Raw genomic sequence first — 22,401 nt, forward strand, 5'->3', positions numbered from 1 at the left:
TGAGTGCCTGAAACCACTGCACTAGGAATGGAGACAGGTGAATCTTGAGAGCACGGTACTGTCATCAGGTGTTACCAGGACAGCCAGTTCAGAGGTGGGATAAACAGCCAGCATCCTCCTCCTCCAGCCTCTGCACGCATGTGCTCGGGTGCAGACACCCACGCATTCACATGCCTGCATTATGCACATACGGCACCATCGTCCCCAGAAAGTACAGACGTACGCTCCTTAAGTGCAGGGAACATAACTTGTGTCTCAAGCTCCTTGACAGCACAAAGACCCATTGGATGAAGGAAACCGAGGGCCTGCCCGCTCTGCTAGCGATACAAAAATTACGTGTAGACTTTACCCTGGGGCTGCAGACATGCCGTTCGTCATTACGAAACCAAATCAGCTATTAGAATTATGCACTGTCTGTATAAAAATCCTGGCGGGCACAAGTGACCCTAAACTACATATCAACTTGGTGAATTCATAATTCAGGGAATTATTTCAACTATCTGGCCAAGTGGGATTCGGCCAGGGTTTTATATCCTAAAGACAAAGAGAACCACAAAGAATCCTCAAACTATTTTCAGCCATCAGGGTATCAGAAACTGAATTGGACCAGCAGGTCATTCTTCAGGGACAGGTCCCTGAAAGGAAAGACCAGGGGTTCAGAAAATACATAAAATAGGCATTTGGCGGTCAAGAGGCTTTAAGTCTTATGTCAGGCTTACATCAAACAAATTTACTAAGAAGTGCAGCGTTTTAAATACCGTTTTCAGGGGGTGGGGAATGGGACAGAGAGTCAAGCAGTATGCACAGAGGGGACACAGGATATCTCACATGTGCCATGAAGGAGTGGTCAGTGGCCTTGGGAGTGATAGCCATATTTCCTTAGAGAGGAGAGCTGAGTTCTCAGGATGAAGTCACAGCTCCCCAAAGTTCTGGTCCAGGCCATTTCTGACCTTGCCAAGTGCGTCCCCTGCTTCAGACAAGGAACTATATTCCTCATTCATACCTCAGAGCCTCGGGGAAAGCCTGAGGCTGCCTGGCTCCCAACAGAAATGATGTGGGTATTGTTATTCAAAAGCCATCCCATAGGAATCGTAACCTAGAGAGGCGAAGCAGATAAATAATTATATTTACTGTTGTCAGAGCCAAGAGTTTTCAGCACTTAAAAATAAACAAGTAGAGGCTAATGAGGTGGCTCCACAGGTAGGAGTGCTTGTGACACAAATATAAAGTTGTGAGTTCAAGTCCTCCCACACCCACAATTAAAAAGTATAGACAGGTGTGGCCGTCCACCTGATGATGCCGGCGTTTGGGGGGGGGGGGCGGCAGAGAAAGGAAGACTACGATGGCTTGCTGGCCACCACCCTAGCTCCGGGTTCAGTGAGAGAGCCTGTGACAAAGAAATAAGGAAGAGGACGATAGAGCAGGACACCCAACACTGTCCTCTGGCCTCTGCAGGTATGCAAAGGACACATACATCTGTGTGCACACCCGTGGGCACATATACACGCATACACGGAATTCATAAAAAAACTTCAACACTCTTGATTTACATATTTTCAATTCGAAGAGTTGTCTATGCAGCCCAACCATCTAGGAATCCATGGCTGTTCAGAATTAGAGAAGCCGGGGTCTTTGGAGCGATGGTTACAGAGCTGGGTTAGTGAATATCAAGATAAACCTGAAGTATTCTGCCTCCCCAGCAAGAAACCCACTAAAGGTGAATGGGATCCTGTGAAAGAAACTGACGTACTGAAGAGGCTCCCCTCAGCCACGTGAAACAACGTCAGGGTAAACAGGAAGAACAAGAGCAGTGGCTGCTAACATGCTAACTACATTTAAGCCCAGGAGTTCAAATGTTCCTAAATAAACTCACCTTTGAGGAATGCTAGCACACAAACTTGCTATTCTTATCCCTGTTTTTTGTTTGTTTGTTTTTTTTTAAATGGGGGTGGGGAGTCTGGTATTGTGCCAACCTTTCTCTGTGAACTGTATTACAAGCTAAGTCATGATCTGCTGCAGAGGGCTGGGACTGTGTTGGCTCAGTCACAGATGCTAGCCCCTTGCTCCCATGCTTTAAACTCCTCTCAGTGGAAGCCAAAGACCAGAGAAACCAACAGGTCAACCAGAGATGGGGAGGGGGGTGGGGGATGGGGGAGACAGAGACAGAGAAAGACAGAGAGAGACAGAAAGAGAGGGGAATTGTGATGGTGTCAGGAAAGATTTGGGAGGAGATGGGGGAAGAAAAACTGGGATCAGAATATATTATATGGGGCCAGTGAGATGACTCAGCTCTTAAGAGCACAGAAGTCCTGAGTTCAATTCCCAGCAGCCACATGTGGCTTAGGACCATCTATAAAGGGATCTGATGCCCTCTTCTGGTATGCGGGTATATACGCAGCAGAGCACTCATACATAAAATAAAATAAAAATTAAAAGATGGCTTTTAAAAGATTATATTGAGCAAAAATAACTTTATTTTCAATAAGAAATAAATAAAATTTAAAAATAAGAGAGTGCCCAGACCAAGAGTCCCATTAGCAACAGCATCCTGGAAGAGTGTTAGAAGGAGCCCGATGTAAGTATTATCACAGATGGGAAAATGTGCATTTAGAATCAGGGCTGGGAAGGTGGCTTGGTCTGTAAGGTGCCTGCTGGGTAATCATGAGGACCTGACTTCAGATCCTCAGCCCCTGCATTAAAGCAGGTGTCTTAGTCAGGGTGTCCATTGCTCTGGAGAGACACCACAACCAAGGCAACTCTTATAAAGAACAACATTTAACTGAGGCTGGCTTACAGGTTCAGAGGCTCAGTCCTTTATCATCAAGGCAGGAAGCATGGCTGTGTCCAGGCAGACATAGTGCAGGAGGAGCTGAGAGCTCTATGTTTTCACCTGTAGGCAAACAGGAAAAGACTGGCTTCCAGGCAGCTAGGAGGAGGGTCTCAAAGTAGTCCCCCACAGTTACACACTTCCTCCAATGTGGCCACGCCCACTCCAACAAGGCCACACCTCCTAAAAATGCCACTCGCCGGGCCAAGCATATTCAAACCACCACCACAGGAAGGGTGGCTTGTGTTACAACCTCAGTGCTGGAGAAAGGAAGAAGCAGAGACAGAAGAATCCTTGGATCTCACAGGCCGGCCAGCCTAGACAGATTGATGATTACCTGAGAGACCCAAATTGATGATTCCATGAGAGATCCTGTCTCAAAAAGCTAAGGTGGAGAGTAATGGAGGAAGAGCCCTGATACCAACCCTTTGCCTCCACACACAGGCTTCCACATACACAGGCATGCAACATGTGTATACACACATACATACACACACACACACACACACACACACACACACACACACACAAGTAAAATAATCTCTAGGGTTCTGTGGTTCTTCAGCTCGGCAGTTCGGATTCTGGGGGGTAACGCACTCTTCTGCTTTCCCAGTGATCTCATGTGGCAACCCCGGAACTCCAAGCAATGCCCGAGTGGTGTTCAGCGACGGCCTGGTGTTCTCCAGCTCCATTGTCTATGAGTGTCGTGAAGGCTACTACTCCACAGGCCTGCTCAGCCGACACTGCTCTGTCAATGGCACCTGGACAGGCAGTGACCCTGAGTGCACAGGTAAGAGCCAAGCCCCACCCCGGGCTCTGCAAATGGTAGCTCAGACCAGCCAGCCCCGCCCTGCCGAGGAACCTGTCAGTGGGAGTCTGGAGAAAATCGCTGGAACCATTTGAATAGCCTCGGTGGGTTGAGCATGTTCTCCACACAGGGTGAGTGAGCATAGTGCAAGGCGCTCGTGCGAGCATGCACAGAGATGGCGGCATGAACAGGGTCACGGTAGCTGTGAGCCCCACTTTTTATATCTGACAGCCGAGGTTCACAGGGGCTGATACAACGCACCAGCCGTTATCTAGTCTCCAGCTCATCCCCCTGGGCTTTCTCTTTCCTTTCAGGACAAAGGGTCAGGGCTCCATCATACTCTGTCCACTTTGAAGCGGACACCACCTGCCCTCTTTACATCTTACCCTACCTGAGACCCATCTCCACCCCAACCCAGCTTCTGAGCATTGCATCTACTTCCTTGCCCCCCCTCAGGGTGCCCCAGACCCTTTTCCTTATTGTGGTACTCGGATGGGAGAGATGGACTGAGTCACTCCGAGATTTCCTCCTTTCAGAGTCAACTCTGTGAGCTCAGACTCCATTTGAAATCCCACATTAATCCCCCCAGTCATACCGTGTCTCATAAAAGGGACTTCATTATTGCATAGGTCCTAGGACCCTGCTTCTGGGCCCGAAAAAAGCCTCTCAGAAAGACTGTCATGGGAGGTGTTGCATCCCGGGCAAGCTGTCTTTTTGATCCATTAACAAACCTGTCTTAGAGTCTTCAGTCTACAAACTCTCCTTGTCCAGGACCTCATCTACTTTAGAGGAAATAAAGTCCCGTGGTCGTTCCTCTCAGAGGAGTGGATTTGAATAAGAAGGGAAGCCATAGTATAATTGGATGGCATGCATGGTATAGACATGAACACTGGGCCCGCGTGTTGGCTGATGCAAGGAAATCTGGCTGTGCCTAGTGGTGCCCAGGGTCTGGCTTGTCTGACGGTTCCTCCTTGGGTGGGTGTAGGAGTGATGGAGAGGGATTGGGAGACTGAGGAGACAAGGTCTGGGCTAGGAGTGATGAGCACTGTGTCATTCTTACTCTAGTCATAAACTGTGGTGACCCCGGGATTCCAGCCAATGGCATCCGGCTGGGCAATGACTTCAGGTACAACAAAACTGTGACATACCAGTGTGTCCCCGGCTACGTGATGGAATCACGCAGAGTGTCTGTGCTGGGCTGCACCAAGGACCGGACCTGGAACGGTACCAAGCCGGTTTGCAAAGGTAGGTCTGGATGCGGATGAGGGCCAAAGAAGAGACACGCAGGCATCAGCCTTGAACATCCAGGGGCGGGGTTGGGAGGGGCAGCATCACAGCAGGGGTGCGCAAGGCGAAGGCTGGTCCCGCACAGATTGTCAGGAAGTTGGAAGGTCCTGAGGAAAGACCCGAGCCTCAAGCCTCCTCAAGGGCTGCGTACTGGGAGAACAGAAATGTTGTACATGAGGTGGACCACGTAAAGTAAAAGATCAGAACTGCCTCAGATCCTTTCTAGTTCTGCTTGGCCCAGCCAGACTCCAGCTGCTGCAGGGTAGCTGGTGATACAGGTGACAGTAGTAACTGGACTTGATTCCTCAGAACAGCCTCAGAACTCAGCCTCCTCTGGTCTCCCCACAGCTATCATGTGCAAACCTCCCCAGCTCATCCCGAACGGGAAAGTGGTAGGGTCTGACTTCACTTGGGGCTCTAGCGTGAGTTATGCCTGCCTGGAGGGGTACCAGCTCTCCCTGCCTGCCGTGCTCACCTGCGAAGGAAATGGATCCTGGACCGGAGAGCTACCTCAGTGCTTCCGTGAGTGACTCCCTTAGGCTCTAAACGTGTCCTCCATGACCGCGCACATCCCCACCCCTTCTTGCGCATGCGCACTCACACACCCATATATCAGAGCGCTCTGCCTCTGAAAGTATAGAATCAATCATCGGCTTTCTCCCTGAAGCAGAGCTATTTCTCAAGATGCCGTGAAGTAGGAGGGAAATTTAAAGGAAGACATTGAGAATATTTTAATGGAGGCCTGAATTTAGATACTGTCTGAAGTCAGAGTGAAAAGAAAGGAAGAAATAATAGCAGGGTCCCCAGACCTAAAGAGGTCAGTATCAGAGTGAGGTGCGTGTGAGGCCATCCCATGCCAGACACGTCTCTCTTCATAGAAAGATGTCTGAGGGCTTTCTGCTGAGAGACTATTCATTATCCGCCTGGCCCAATTGTGTTCTGATGAGCTCCAGTCCATTCCAGGACTCAGGTTTCCCGGGTTTCCAGAGAAGCAGCCTGAAGGATTCTAGGTGCACCCCATGAGTGGGCTCTGGAAAGTTCACTCGGTCTGCATGCTACACACAGCAGTAGGATTTACCAGTTTTCATCCTACCCTGGTCACTGTACGACACCTGAGAAGTTCTGCTTCACTCTGGAAATTTCCATTGTGGTTAGGATCAATAGCTCAGAAAAAAATACAGAAACTTTGCTTTTGGTCAACACCTCTGGTGTTCTCACCACACCAGGGGGACATGTGCCAGCTCACAGCCTCCGGGTTGTATGGACTCAACTTTGCTCTTCCTCCTGAAACAAAGATCTGCCTTGCCTCCTTTGTATAATCATGAAGGTGGAGGGTGCAGCTGAGTAGTGAAGTGTATGCAGAGTGTGGATGGCATTCTGGGTTCCATCCCCAGCACACACAAAGCAACAGTGAATTATGGTCATTGAAAAAAACAACAACAGAAATGTATCATAGCTGGGGAGATGAACCAGTCAACAAGGCAGTTGCCTTGAAAGCCTGGGACCCTCATCCCCCAGAACCCACATTTTTACCAAAGGTTGAGTGTGCAGCATACCCTTATAATTCCAGTACTGGGGAGGTAGAGACAGACACACAGACAGATCCCCTCAGATTTCTGGCCAGCCAGCTTCTCATTCTCAGCAAGCTCCAGGCCAATGAGAGATCCTGTCTCAAAAAATAATGTGGACAATACCTAAAGAATACAACTGAGGTTGTCCTCTGGCTTCCACACGCGTGCCCTCGTACACACACACACACACACACACACACACACACACACACACACGCGGGGGGGAGATTTTACTCTATTAAACATGAAAGAAAAATAAAACTTCCCAAACATAACCATAGTTATAACGATATATGCTCAAGTTCCTTTAAATAGCATTGAATCTTGACACATTATTCCATGGCCTGTTATTTGTTGACAAGCCACCAAGAGCTTTCTAAGCACCAGTGTCTGACAGTTCAATCCATACTGATCTGCGCAGTGTCATTTTAGTGGCTTTTAAAACCTTTTTATAACTGCATTTGTGTATGTGCGTGTGTGCACACACATGCATGAGAGCAAGTACCTGGGGAGGCTAGAAGAGGAAACTGGACCTCTTGGAACTGGAGTTGCCAGTGGTTGTGACCCACCTAACCTGGGAACAAAAGTCAGGTCTTCTTACCTGAGTAAAAGCACTTACCCAGACATGGCCCCAGTGCCAGGGTTCAAATGAACCCAGCAAAGAACAGAAACAGAGAGAGAGAGAGAGAGAGAGAGAGAGAGAGAGAGAGAGAGAGAGAAGAAAAGGCTAGGCTAGACTAGGGGAAGGAGGTGAAGAAAACTAGGTTCTAGAAAGCATCTTGGGCCAACCTTTGTCTCTCATCTCCAGCCGTGTTCTGCGGAGACCCCGGGGTCCCACCTCGAGGGAGGAGAGAGGACCGTGGTTTCTCCTACAGGTCCTCTGTGTCCTTCTCCTGCCACGCTCCCCTGGTGCTGGTGGGCTCCCCGAGGAGGTTTTGCCAGTCAGACGGGACGTGGAGCGGCACACAGCCCAGCTGCATAGGTGAGAGGGGCTGGGGGCAGTGGCCTGGCTGGTGGGCAGCTGTGATGGGGGTCAGGGGAAGTGATGGGTCCACTTACCCGACTTCGTGATCTCACTCGTGGTGGAGATGGAGCTCTTCCTGTGCTTCTTGGGACAGACTGCGGGACAGGAAGAGCTAATGTACTAGGGAATCCAATGTCTTCTCGGGCCTCTGAGACACGTGGAAACCTCAGAAGGCGGGGGCAGGGGGCAGCTGTGCTTCCCTTAGTCTCTAGATCAGAAGGTGGGCAGTGAATGAGCCCATGACCCTGTGATGTTTCTGTGTTTTGTTCATCCAGATCCCACGCTGACCACGTGTGCCGATCCCGGCATGCCACAGTTCGGGATACAGAACAGCTCCCAGGGCTACCAGGTAATGAGCTCCAATTAGCCTTCCTGTCTTCTGCCTTTCCCTGTCACTGCCAGCACCAGAGGTCCCAGGAGCAGCACAGAGGGAGTAGGAGATCTCGGAAGGGAAGGAACAAAGTGTCCCTCAGAGCATCTTTCGGAAATGGAAGGGCTAGTGTCCATCAGCCAGCTGACGCAGAACGTGGCAGTGGTTAGAGCTATGAACAGTTCCCTGGAACCCCAGAATTGGAGCAGGATGTTTGTGGAAACCAAAATACCAAAACAAGCAAGACACCCACACTTTAGCCACATTGGGGCAGTAGAAGCCAGCCAGAGCTAGGCAGGAGGCAGCAGCCAGAGGGTCTTCCCATCTGCAGGTAGGTCTTGCACATCTGCCTCAGAATGAACCCTAGGCAGCCTGGGTGACACTGAGCAGAGCAAGGGAAGCAGTGAGAACAGGGTATGCTCAGGTCAGGACAGTAGGCTGGGGCCCAAGATGGCTGCTGGACTAAAGCAGATGATAGGCCGGGACCTGGTCACCTAGGAAACGTGACCTGTTCTGGGTACTAGGCATTTGGGAGGGATAGGATGCGTGTCTGGGGCCCTGATCTACTGGGCCTGCCTAGCAGCAGCAGCCAAGCAAGCTAGGTCACGTCTAAGATCACAGGATGCCACGTGGTGTCATGTGGAAGGGTGTGAACGGAGTGGGGTGCTGTCTCAGAAACGGGAGTCAGGAAAGAGCCCTCCCAAAGGTGACATTTGAACTGTGGGCTTCATGACAAGAAAGCCCACCCAATTCGGGACAGGGCGGCATTTCTGACTGAGCCAATGCCCCCCATACAGGAGCACTGGGGCAGGGAATGGCTGAGCAGGGCGAGGCTTGGGTGGCAGGCCAGCCAGGGTGGGCTGCAGTATTGCAGGAGGAGAGACAAGATAGAGACCTAAGCTAGGTCTAAAGGGATTGTGAACCTGGCTGGGAAGGTTACACATACTCCATGGCTCAAAAGTTCTGCTCACAGAAGCATACCTCAGGAACACTCCTGTACCAAGCCACACAAGCATGTTGTGCTCTCAGAATGGATTATTATACAGCCAGGAACATGAATGAACCCCAGATCTACATGACATGGGTCTCATAGAAACATGCTATTGAATGACAAAGATGCTAAAATATTAAAACAGTAAAAACGAGGGGCTGGGGATTTAGCTCAGTGGTAGAGCGCTTACCTAGGAAGCGCAAGGCCCTGGGTTCGGTCCCCAGCTCCGAAAAAAAGAACCAAAAAAAAACAAAAAAACAAAAAAACAGTAAAAACGCATTTGTCTATTTCAACATGCATATAAGAAAATAGATATTTTTTCTGCAAGGCAAAGAAATTAAAAACACAAATTCAAGATAGCAGTTACCAGAGAGGAGCTAAGAAATGGAATGGGGAGGGAGCAAAGAAATGAGTCACCTGGGCCCAGTGTTCCAGCCCCCAGGTTGTGTGGTGGCTCTGTATTGCACCATAACTTTGACCAAGACAAAGGCATAGGCGTCCTGCAGGCCCTGAGGCCAGCATGCGTATCCTGGATTTTATTCTGTACTTGAAGGCAGTGACTCTGATCCAGTATTTCAAATGCCACTCGGGCTGCTGAGTCAAGGACAGAAAACAGCAGTTCAAGAAGAAGCATGAAGGATGCAATGGAGGAGACTCCTGCTGTCATGACTGGGTGGGAAGAGGGGGCAGCATTGGGGGGGGGCCTTCAGGATGCAGTATGCTCACCTCGTGTTTCCCTAGTCAAGAGGCCCCATGGTAGGACTGGGGGACAAGAGTGACATCAGACTTAGCTTGAGGGGTTTGATTTGGCCAACTAAATTAGCCAGATAAAGGTGCCCAATTTGTAGAACCCGATGAGGAAGGCTGGGAGAGCAGCTTGGGTGTGGAGGAAACCCGTGTAACCAAGAGCGCTGCCTTAAGTCTGGATCTGACTTTGTTGGTATAAGGACCCATGGACACTGGGAGCTGGGAGATGTTACAGTCGGAATTGCATTATGGGAAACTGACCTGCCCATTAAGCCAAACAGACAGAAGAGGCCAGTGGAGCTAGACAGCCAGTGACTCTTGGAGGACAGAGATGAGGACACAGCCAAGCAGGAGAAGGCAGTAGTTCTGTCTGACAGAGTTTTCCAAAGCACAGATTCTCCACACCTGTAAAGGAGACCGGTTTCCAATTCTTAGAATGTAGTTTCACAGAAAGATCGTTTCATTTTGCAGTTCTCCACGTTTTATAAAATGCTTTCAACTCCACCATCACATTTGAATGTCACGGATTCCCAGGGTCATTCTGGCACAGCAGCCACGCCCTCTGTATGCACAGGGAGACTGGGGTTCAGTGTTCCATTCAAGGAGGAAATGCTCCCCCTGACAGTGTGACATAGCCGGTAAGGGCACTGATCTGGTCACCAGGCAGGCATACTTTCAGTTGATCCCAAAGGGCCAATAGGACCCCACCAGGCAGAGAGGTGTCATGGTGGCCAACAGAGGCCAACGCCTGAGTTGGAGTTCTCCCCTGGGAAGTAAGCGACTGTGAGACACTGCTAGGTGGAAGGTGACATAGGACACTTCTGTCCTTGCGGCAGGTTGGGAGCACGGTGCTATTCCGTTGTCAGAAAGGTTACCTGCTTCAGGGATCCACCACCAGGACCTGCCTTCCCAACCTGACCTGGAGTGGGACCCCACCTGACTGTGTCCGTGAGTGCCACCCCACCTGACCCCGCGTCTCATCCACTGGCCCAGGATGGAGTGGTGGGGTGTGTCCCCATCAGAACCAATGTTGGTCTCTACAGTGCTTGCCTCTTGAGACATCACAGATGTTTCTCCACAGAAGCCTTTCTGGAATTTAAGGTCATCCCTATAACTTAGCAAAGAAGAAATAATCTAGAGCCAGCGAGAACTAGGAGCTACGGAGGGGCAGGCTCGTAGAAACATGACAGAAGGGAGACTCATTTGCTTGGTGTTGCAGATTGAGGTTCGCTGTGACTGGCTAAGCCCTCATGCTACCATATTCCTAAAGACCTTGAGTGTGGGCTTGCAAAGAAGTGAAGGAGGGGGAGCCAGGCCTGAAAGGGCAGAGATGGAAAGGATCAGGGTTCTACATAGAGATGGGGGTTGAGGAGAGGCCCCTCAAGTGTGTCTTCAAATTCCTCCGGCCTAACATTGTCTTTGCTCTCGTCATCCAGCCCACCACTGCAAGCAACCAGAGACGCCCACACATGCCAATGTTGGAGCCCTGGACCTGCCATCCGTGGGTTACACACTCATCTACTCCTGCCAGGAGGGCTTCTCCCTCAGGGGTGGCTCCGAACACCGGACCTGCAAAGCCGACGGCAGCTGGACGGGCAAACCACCCATCTGCCTGGGTGAGCAAGCCCTTTCTAGGGCAGAAGTTTCGAAGGAGGGGTTGGCAGGCACTGAATAGGGCCAGGAGGAAGACAACCCCTGCTTTGATTGAAGTGTGGCTGAGACCAGAGACCACTTCAGAACAGCTCACACAAGTTCATGTTGACCCCACCGCCTACTGTCACTTAAGCAAACACACACCGTCCTGCCCAGTTCCTCCTAGCAGGCCTGAAGAGTGCCTGACTCATCCTCTCCTCCTCTTAGTCTTACTGTCACTCTGCCAGGATGGCCCTGGGCATGGGTGCTTGTCTGTCCTAAGGAGTTTGCAGAAAGGCACATTATCCTACCACAGGCATGATCTGTGCCCTGGGGACACTTGCCAGTCCCCGGGAGATGGAAATAAAGACATGTTAGCAAGAAAGAGAAAGCACTTCGGGGTGGGAATGGGCTAGAGAGCTGAGAGAAACGTCCCAAGCACTGGCCAGCAGCACCATAACCCTGTAGGTCATTTCCACAGCACTGGCCTCTCCCGCGTTTATAGTGAAGCAAGGCTCTTTCCGGTGTGTGAAGTCCAGGCAGGGAAAGGCTTCTAGTCTTTCTCTGACAACTGTCTTCACCTTTACATCCACCCTGGTGTCGATTTCTGCAGCCTCTACTCTCCTCACACAGTTGGTGTTTTAAAGCACGTTGTCACGTTAACATGTCACCACCATATGTAGATGATAGAAATAATGAATGTTTGAGAGAGAGACACTGATCATCATAGCCTGATCAGGGTAACGACCCCTTGAGGAGCCAAGAGATGCACTGAATGCTGGGAACAGGGAGGAAGGCCACTGAAGGGGAGGGCAGGAGCCAGGGAGGACTGCCTCGGAATGTCATGTGTGGTATATGGTATGGTATGTGCTTGTGGTGGGGGTATATGGTATGTTGGGGGATATGTGTGAGATATCTGGTGTTTGTGTATTTGTTTATTGTGAGGGGTGTGTGTGTGTATTATTTCATATATGTGTATGGTATATGATGTGGGCTATATGTGTAAAAAGAAAGATAAAAAGAATGAAAGAAAAAGAAGGAAAGAAAGAGATGGTATAGGGGTATATGATATGTTGTGTGTATGATACATGGTGTGATGTGTGTATTATGTATGGTATGAGGTATGTGTGTGAGAGAGATGGTGTGGGGGCTTATGGTGTGTGTAAGTGAGAGAGAGTATGTGTATGTGTGATACACAGTGTGAGGTGTGTGTGTAAGTGTGAGATATGGCATGGGCTGTGTGTCTGGGATATATGATGTGGTATGCACGAGGTATATGGTATGGGGTGTGTGAGTGTGTAGGATGAGGTGTGAGAATGTGTGGTATATGGTAGGTACACATGTGGTATGTGTATGGATATGTGTAAACTGTGGTTTGCAGTGTGTATGGTATGGTGTATGGTATGATGTATGTGTGTGTGTGTGTGTGTGTGTGTGTGTGTCATGGTGTGTGGCACATGATGTGTGGTGTATGTGTGGTACATGGAGTGTGTGTTTATGTTCACACAAGCCATGGACAGATAGGTTGCCTGCGTATCTTGGACACTGTGAACAGTGCTGCCGTGACTCCAAGCTGAGTCTCATTTTCAGCAGAGTGGGTTCGGTTCCTCTGGATCTACACCCAGGAGTGAGACTGCTGGGTCCATTGATAATTCTATATTTAGTTGTCCTTAACTATTTCAAGATCATGCCAGATTCTGCTGTTCTTATTTAATGCCGTAACAAAGAACAGCATAAACACATACATCTCGGTTTCTCGTCTGATACTCCAGTAACGTGACTGACGTGTTTCCTTCCCCTGTTTGTCTATGCACTGTGCTTTTCTGAGATGGGACTGTAACATCGCTATCCTGGTAGGGGAGGATGAGTCCAATGCCAGATCTCAGAGCATGTTCACCTAACTTCAGAAAGGCTGCCACCATCGATATCCTCTATGTGTGACCAGAGGCTGATCCTATTTCTTCCTGTTGCCTCTCCCAGCAGAGGTCCGGCCCAGCGGGAGACCCATCAACACTGCCCGGGAGCCTCTGCTCACCCAAGCCTCAGGTAGGCAGAGTCCAGATTGCTGGCTCCCGAAACTGGTGCTGCCTCTGCCACACCTTAGCCAGTTTCAGTCACACAGGCCCCACACCCAGTGGGAAGGATGGAGACCCCACACAGACACCAAGACAATTCCCTGCCAACTCCTAAGGCAGGCCAACTTGGAGAGGAAGTGAACCTTCATGAGAAGCTCCATCAGAAGAGAAAGCCACGACCCTTATTAAAGTGACTGTGGCCCTGAGCTCTGGAATCACTGGGCACTGCAGCCCTTCCTGGCACAGCACCCACCAGTGTGTGCTCACAAATCCAGAGACTCTGGTCCCTCTCAGAGAGCTTCCTGGTCATTGGGACCTCGTCAAGATAGGCACTGTGTCTTTAAGAATGTCACATCTAGAATTGGACACAGAATCACAAGTGCAGCTTGGCCAATGCAAAATTATTACAAACTCTGATGTCCTATTTTGGACCTACTTTTATTACTGTGGTATTTTTTAGCTTTCCACTGCTATAAACAAGACTGTATCCAATCCAATTATGAAGAGAAAATGTTTATTTTAATTCACGGTTCCGGTGGTTAATCCAGGACTGGTTGGCTTTGAGGTTGGTGGTGAGGTGGTAAATGTCACAGTAGAAGCACATTGTGGAGAAGCCTCACTCACCTCACAGTTGTGTGTGAAAGAAATGGGGAGATAAAGTGGCTGGAGCCCCACAATTCCCTTTAGTATCAGGCCCTACTGACCAAAAACTCCTTCCCCAACTCCTAAAGTTTCCACCGCCAACCTCCTGTCTTCCACCTCCCAAGAGTACCAAGCAGGGAGTAAGCTTTAATAGTGGGCTTCTGGGGGAACATTCCAGATCCAAACAGTGGTATATCTTGGCATGTATGTTAAAGTTCTATAGATTCTGTTCAGAGGCCATTTTGGTCCCTGACCAAGCCATGTCTGTTGACAACTGACCTTCACATCTTAAGAGTCAATACTGTTGTTAGGTTAAATAGGGAGGGAAAATCTTGAGCAGTGCTTCTCAACCTCTCTAACGCCGTGACCCTTCAATACAGTTCCTCATGTTGTGATGACCCCCCCAACCATAAAATCATTTCATTGCTACTTCATAACTGTAATTTTGCTGCTGTTACGAATAATAATATAAATATCTGATCTGCAGGACATCCAATATGCAACCTCCAAAGGGGTCGTGACCCACAGGTTGAGAACCACTGCCTAAGAAAGTTGCTACAAAGATGAACGGTTGAGTGGCCATACTTGCCCAGGGAGCAGAGAGCTTCTGTACACTCACATTGTGTATGTGACTTGCAGTATTGGGGCATTTAAACACTAGCATTGAAGCCCTAGAGTGACCCTGATTGGCGAGGTGGAATGGCCCCCACTTGCAGAATAGAGCTGCAGCCCACAAGTGAGGACTGGTCTCTTGTACTTGATGAAGCTGGGACATGTGGATGAAGGTTCTGTGTAGGCGCCAGCTTGGCTTCTCGATGTTCAGAGAGTTGTGTAGGGGTTCTCTTCAGCCATGATACTTTGCCTTCAGTTTGTGGAGGGCAGCCTACATTCTGGCAACAGCTTGGGTTATTTCAGGATTCCAGTGAGGCCCCTTTGGCTGATAACTCCCAGTATTGGAAGCTTCGTTGGGTGACAAGAGATGGCCAGTTGGGGCTCTGTCTTCTCCCATTATTGGACAAATTCATTTAGATTGCTTTTATATATGTGTGTACTTTGGAAAGTTTCTAATCTATTAGATTTCCACACTGACCCTCAAATGGCCCTGAATTTTAGCCATCTCTCCCCATAATTCCTCCCTTATCCCCTCTTCTCCCACCCACTTGACCCTCCCATTCCAAACCCCTATCCATTCATAACTATCTATTCTATTTTTCTTTCCTATCTGTTTAAAATATACGGTATATTTTTATTAACCACAGTCAGGACACTGGGCAGTAGATCACTAACATCCCTCCTGCCTGGCTGAAACTTTGTCCCTTTGACCCTGTGTCTACACCCCCAATCCCACTTCTATCCACTCCCTACTTCTAACGTTTGACGTTTTAGCTTGGTCTGTAAGCGATACCTCACAATGACCTTCCTACTTCTGGCTTATTTCATGTAGTATCATGTCCCCCATGTTCATCCATGTTATCAAAAGGAAAGGATTTTCCTTTTTTAGGGGTGAATAGTGTTTCATAGTTTAGTCCATTTTCTTCATCCGTCCACCCACGGACATTGCAGTCGTCATAATTTGGTTGCCGCGAGTGGTTGCAATGAACATAGGCACAGAGACATCCCTTCGGCATGCCAGTATAAGTTCCCTCCACTGCTACTCTAAGACACAAGAGGACCATAGTCACCAGAGTGCCTTCCCATCACCCCTACATCAGACGCAGTCTCCATCTATAACCGGTCATCAAGTGGCTGTCCCTGGCTGTCCCAGCAACATCCAGAGTGTAACTCACACATTCCTCGGTCCCTCCAGTTCCAGGGGATGTCTTTGCCAAGAATTCCTTGTGGAAAGGGGCCTATGAGTACCAGGGGAAGAAGCAGCCAGCCATGCTTAGAGTCATCAGCTTCCAGGTAGCCAACAGCAAGGTCAACGCCACCATGATCGACCACAGTGGGGTGGAACTGCACTTGGCAGGTAAGGAGCCAACCATGTCTCTGAGAGCAGGGCGGGGTTGGGGGGTCTGAGAGCAGGACAGGCACAGGGGTGACAGTTACACACCTCAGCCGGGAGGAATCAGGGCTCTGCATCGGCGGGTCAAGCAGAGCTCGCGCTGGCCTATCAGTCAGAAAAAGGGGGGCATCTACTCACCCCGCCCATGGACTAATGGTTAACCATAATGACCCAAACATGAAGAACTCTCTCAAAGGAAAGAGAAACAGCCTGAAGACTGAGCCAAAGGTAGAAGCAGAGAATTCCCAGCAGCCCTAGCGAAGTCCGTACATGAAAGGAAGGAGCCGGCAGTGGTAGCTCAGTCCATTAGTCCTCATGAGACAGAGGCAGGCAGATATCTGTGAGTTCGAGGCCAGCCTCGTCTACATAGTAAGTTCCAGGACAGTCGGAGCAAATGGTGAGAGCCTGCCTCAAAAACAAAAAAAAAATCAAAACAACTATGAAAATAAATTTAAAAAAAACAAATAAAGAAAAATACTGTTCAACCATAATCAGAGTGAAAAAGCAAACACAAAATGTGATTTCTGACAAACTCCAGCTCAGTAGCAGCAAATCAAACCATAGGCTAAACAGGTCCAGGGGAAAGGCTGGGCAAGTCCTAGCAAGACCCTTGAAAATTATCGTATTCATGAGTTATTTTTGCCATATGAAATAGAAACAGAAAAATTGATAATAGTATGAACAATGTTCACTGTAGAATTATATTTATACCACAAAAAGCTAGAAACAGAGCATTTCCCCCAGAATAAAATGTAAGTAGTTTCATCATATGACATCTCCAGGATAAAATTTGAGGGCTGGGGAGATGGCTTGGTGGTTAAGAGCACTTGCTACTATTGAAGAAGACCCAAGTCTGGTTCTTAGCACCCACATGAAAGCAGCTCCTTCTGGTCTTCACAGACACCTGCACATATATACACACACATACACACAATAACAAATGAAACTTTAAAACAAATGCCAGTTTAGGAGTGAATATACCCATCAGAATACACTGTACCACCAAGTTTTCAAGTAATAAAGACTATATTCATAGGAGAGAAAATACATTCCACAAAAGCATTCACAGCAGCTATTTCCTTTCTATTGGCACTTTAAAATCATGTGTATTTGCCAGCACCACTGTGTGTTTCCATAGTAACTAGTGGGACCAGAAGAGATCTTTCTATCTTCAAGTATCCTTTTCTAAAGTTTGCTCAGGTTTCAACTTTTGTATAATCAGAGAACAAGTGTTTTCTTGACTAGACAGATGAATTGGTGAAGGAGTGGATTAATTAATTTGCATACACGCAGCCCATGTGTAACCAGCCCCCCCCCATACACACAGTCCTATACGCTCCTTCCTTTGTTCTAGTAAGAGACACACACTCCCACGAGTGTCGGCTATTCCGTGTTCATGGACTCGCAAACAAATGTACCCATGCATTGGCGGTCAGATCAAAATACATGAAATCATATTCCTTCTTAAAATGTTTAAATTGTGTGTGTGTGTGTGTGTGTGTGTGTGTGTGTGTGTGTGCGCGCCTCACACGTGTGTGGACATCAGCGGGCAGCTTTCAAGAGGAGGTTCTCGCCTTCTGCCGTGTGGGTCCTGGGAATGGAACTCGGTCGTTGGGCTTGGTGGCAGGTGCCTTTCCTCACTAAGCCATTTTGCCAGTCCTACAAAAATCACGCTTTCGCTCACACATATGAAAATCATACTCTCACTCACACATATAAAAACAGAATCACCGTCTTCGGTATTCAGTTACGAACATGCGTCTTCACATCCCTGCACACGTTCACGTTCAACCACATACAAGCACACGCACCGGGCTTCTGCACCAACGAGTGTGCAGGGGACATTTACGCCAGTGTCCACATGGAAGTGACACACACGGTCATGCCCTTGACACCCACAGATGTGGATTTTGAGAACTTTCATAGAGTTTCAAATATAACCTACTTTCTTTCTCTAGGAAATTATAAAAAGGAAGATTTCCGCCTCCTGCTTCAGGCTTACCAGGTCACGGGTCCGGCGGAGAGCTTCGTGAACAAGTTCAAAGACGACCACTGGGCATTAGATGGCCACGTAAGTGAGGCAAATTGGTCTTCACCGGGCCTTGCACCCCACCCGTCCCCAGATTGCTCACAGAGAAAGGACAATGGCGTGTGGGAACTACTGAGGTCGCCTGGAAACCTGAGGAGTCTTTAGACCAGGACTAGGAGCTAGGGAGTCCTGGTCAGCTGATAGACTGGGCAAAGTGGGGATCAAAGAGGCTTGAAGACTCAAGAGTCCAGGGCTACCATGTCTGAGAGAATCGTGTGAGCTCCGCAATCAGAACAGGAAGCAGGGGTCAGGAGTATGAGAGTGAAGGTCATGATGTCATGGTTGTGGGCTGGGAGAAGGTGACTCCCCAGTAACTCCCTGGATATGTGCTCAAGTTTGAGATGTGGACTATATGCTACTCAGCACAGCTCGAGAGTCCAGGACACAGAAGAGAGAGGCAGGGATCTCTTGAATGACTTTGTGGGAAATATATACATTGTAGAGCATTGACAAAGAAGAAACCTGTCCCTAGTGATGGTCATATGCAGGCCCCTTCTGACTTCACAAAGGAGCGTTGAGCATGGAATCACCTATAACTGCCCCTGCATCGCTGTCTTTGACCCCTGTTGGGAAGACACAGTGGGGAAAGAACAAGTGGTCTAGTGGTCTGGGGTAGTGGGCCAGCTGTTGCAGGGGAGGGGTGCTGTGGTTGAGAGATTCTGCTTTGTAGACCCACAAAGAGAAGCCACATGGTTTCTTCAGTGGCTGGACCCTGCAGGTAGTTCCTGATGTGCCCAGGATGTCTGTGGATCCCTTGGGGATCCCGTACCAGTATTAGCATCAGTCCAAAAGCTGAGAGTGAATAACTGATTCAATAGTGTCAGGGGAGAAGGAACAAGTGGAGGGAGAAGACAAAGCTGTGGGTGCAGGAACAGCTGTCAGCCATCGGGGTCCCTTCTTCAGCCAGCCAGGATCTGACCGAGGGAACACGTGAAGACGCTAGACAAAGGACACCCCTGGAGCTGGAGCATGAGTTTTGGGGGCACACCTGAAGCATCCTCAAAACACACTCCCACTGCTAAGAGGACAGGCCAGCTGTTGGAACATCATGAGGGTCAGGTACAGGGGGATGCAGACAAGTTATGTCCTAGCCACCACCTCAGAACCCAACAGCCTTTGGAACTGCCAAAAACTCTCCAAAATGTGTTCACCCTGCCAGGCTCACCTCCCTCGTAATTCTGTTGACTGTCTGCACGTCAGTTCTCATCACCAGTGTCCTCTTACAACTCCTTGTGCCCAAAGCCTACTCAAGACTCTGAGGATACCACTGTGTCACTCGGACCTCACAGTATGGCATACATGACAGTCCACAAATGGGAACTGACACAGGGCATGTTGTGAGCAGCAGACGCCAAAGGACACGGACAGCGCCTCACACCTCAACTCCTAGCACTGGGGAGTTGTAGACAGAAGGAATGGGAGTTTGTGGCCATCTTTGGCAATGTGTAGAAGTTCAAGACCTGCCTAGGTTACTTAAGATCCCACCTCAAAAATCCAGACAAAAAGAAAGAAAGAAGGAAAGAAAGAAAGAAAGAAAGAAAGAGGGAAAGAGAAAGAGAGAGAGAAAGAAAGAGAGAAAGAGAGAGAGAAAGAAAGAAAGAGAAAGAAAGAAAGAGAGAGAGAGAAAGAAAGGAAGAAAGAAAGAGAAAGAAAGAAAGAAAGAAAGAAAGAAAGAAAGAAAGAAAGAAAGAAAGAAAGAAAGGAGGAAAGAAGGAAGGAAGGAGAAAAAACACCACACTTCACACACACACACACACACACACACACACCTTCACATCTAATAGGTGCCCCAGCTCTGCCAACTGACACACACACACATACACACACACACACACACACACACACACACACACACACACACACACACACGCCAGCTATGCTCTGGTCTGACAGGAATTCCAGATTGTTCTAACATGCCTTGTCTCCCCCACTCCCCCGCTTCTCCCTTCCTCCTCCTCTGCCCCCATCTCCCTCCCCACTCTCTCCTCCTGCCCGTTTCTGCTGTTACAGGTCTCCTCAGAGTCCTCTGGAGGCACATTCGTCTACCAAGGGTCCGTCAAGGGCCAAGGCTTCGGGCAGTTCGGCTTTCAAAGACTTGGTAACTAGCATGCAGAACCTGCAAAAACAGATGTTTGATGGACATTCAGCCCTAAGTTGCTGTGCTGGCCACCGGGAGCCACGGGCATCACCCCTGCCCAGAGGCTCAGGCAGTGACTGAAACACTCCTATATCATGGCTGCCCTTCCCCATAGTATTGTGCCTTCCTTAGCATTTGCCCAAGAGGTGGGGATTGCCCTTACATCACAGACAAGAAACCCAAACCCTAAGGAACCTTCTCCTCTTTGTGCTGTCTCAGATCTGGACTCTGCACACTTGGTCATATTCAAACCAAACATCCTCACTCCAGAAACAGATCCCAACCCAGGGTCTCGGACTCACATGGGATAGGGTCCTAGCTTCTTGGGAACAGTAAAGATGGGGACTGTATCCCACACACTGTATCCCAACCCCAGGGCTCCTACCTGCCAGGCCATCCCTTTCCTTCTCTGACAGCTCTCCCCTTCAGAAAGTTCTCTCTTCAGTCAGCTCAAATCTGCTCGTGGCACCCCTTCCTCTCTGCTCCTCCACACAGTCGTCTTGGCTTTGCTCTCAAGGCTCCAACATGTGGCAGTTCTTAGACCTCCAACACAGGACCCTCAGCACAGCAGGAGGAAGACCCCAGCAAACACAGCCAACTCCCTTTCCCTGTTGATCCCTACCTCCTCGGGTGGCCCTTCATGGAGTGGGTGGAGAGCCTTCATACACCCCACCTCATTCTTCCATGGCAATCCAACCTCACTATACATGTACACATATACACATATACACATATACATATGTATCCAGCCTCACTATACATGTACACATATACACATATACATATGTATCCAGCCTCACTATACATGTACACATATACACATATACACATATACACATATACATATGTATCCAGCCTCACTATACATGTACACATATACACATATACACATATACATATGTATCCAGCCTCACTATACATGTACACATATACACATATGCACATATACATATGTATCCAGCCTCACTATACATGTACACATATACACATATACATATGTATCCAGTCTCACTATACATGTACACATATACACATGTACACATGTATCCAGCCTCACTATACATGTACACATATACATATATACACATATGTATCGTCTCACTATACATGTACACATATACACATATACACATATATACATATGTATCCAGCCTCACTATACATGTACACATATACACATATACACATATAATATGTATCCAGTCTCACTATACATGTACACATATACACATATACATATGTATCCAGTCTCACTATACATGTACACATATACACATATACATATGTATCCAGTCTCACTATACATGTACACATATACACATGTACACATGTATCCAGTCTCACTATACATGTACACATATACACATATACATATGTATCCAGTCTCACTATACATGTACACATATACACATATACATGTATACATATATATACACATACACACATGTCCATATACATATGTATCATGGCTCCATCTGATGATCATTTTCATCTAATCACAGGCTTTGATGGCCAAGAAAAACATAGAAACTTCTAAAGAACTTCATCCTTTGAAGGTTGTGTTCAGAGATACAATTTCAGGGTCCTCTGCCAGCCGTCTTCCCTGGGACCCCCAGGGATAACTGTGTTCCAGGCCAGAGGCAAACTCACATGGGCCTCCAGGGAGCGTGTGGGCCAGCAGCTGCGGTCTGGGCGCAGGCTTCCGCTGGCTGAACTGGAGCACGTGACCATAGCTGATGCTCTGCAGCAGGGCAGTGTGGCCGGCCGGGAGCGTCACCTCGGGGTGAGTCTGTGACTTGAGTGTTACGCTTTGGCACTTTGCAGACCTCAAGCTGTTGGAGTCAGATCCGGAGTCCATCGGCCGACACTTTGCTTCCAACAGCAGCTCAGTGGCCGCTGCCATCTTGGTGCCTTTCATTGCTCTCATCATCGCCGGCTTCGTCCTCTATCTCTACAAGCACAGGTACTGGGAAGGCAGAGGCCGGGGGGCTCAGCCATGACCCAGACCTAGTACCCTGAAGACAGAGGCCAGGGAGAGCAACTATGTACTCAGACCTAGTACCCTGAAGGCAGAGAGGCCAGGGAGAGCAACTGAGCACCTAGCCCACCCCACCCTACCCAGCATCCTCCTGACTCAGAAGAATGTAGTTTTCTAAAAGGAGAAAGGATTCCCTCTCCTCTCCTGCTTTGGATCCT

The 22,401-nt window shown here is 48.8% G+C and overlaps 1 protein-coding gene across 6 annotated transcripts in view; it reads left to right on the forward strand.

Annotated features, from left to right (window-relative positions):
• Positions 1-22,401, forward strand: part of Csmd2 (CUB and Sushi multiple domains 2) — a 569,993-nt gene that overhangs the window by 543,369 nt on the left and 4,223 nt on the right. For 4 of the 6 annotated variants that reach the window (XR_010066640.1, XR_010066642.1, XR_010066644.1 and 1 more), the window contains 12 exons: positions 3,441-3,617; positions 4,701-4,880; positions 5,271-5,444; positions 7,302-7,475; positions 7,793-7,866; positions 10,462-10,573; positions 11,062-11,241; positions 13,238-13,303; positions 15,782-15,943; positions 17,938-18,050; positions 20,079-20,166; positions 22,030-22,168. Coding sequence is in view for 1 of the 6 variants with exons in the window: in XM_063288624.1 (XP_063144694.1) it covers positions 3,441-3,617; positions 4,701-4,880; positions 5,271-5,444; positions 7,302-7,475; positions 7,793-7,866; positions 10,462-10,573; positions 11,062-11,241; positions 13,238-13,303; positions 15,782-15,943; positions 17,938-18,050; positions 20,079-20,166; positions 22,030-22,168 (1,639 nt within the window). In the remaining 5 variants the exon portion in view is untranslated. The remainder of the gene's footprint in view (positions 1-3,440; positions 3,618-4,700; positions 4,881-5,270; positions 5,445-7,301; positions 7,476-7,792; positions 7,867-10,461; positions 10,574-11,061; positions 11,242-13,237; positions 13,304-15,781; positions 15,944-17,937; positions 18,051-20,078; positions 20,167-22,029; positions 22,169-22,401) is intronic. The other 2 variants (XR_010066641.1, XR_010066643.1) reach the window with 1 other exon arrangement.

Source organism: Rattus norvegicus, chromosome 5, assembly GCF_036323735.1.
Source record: "Rattus norvegicus strain BN/NHsdMcwi chromosome 5, GRCr8, whole genome shotgun sequence".
NCBI classification, from domain to species: domain Eukaryota; kingdom Metazoa; phylum Chordata; class Mammalia; order Rodentia; family Muridae; genus Rattus; species Rattus norvegicus.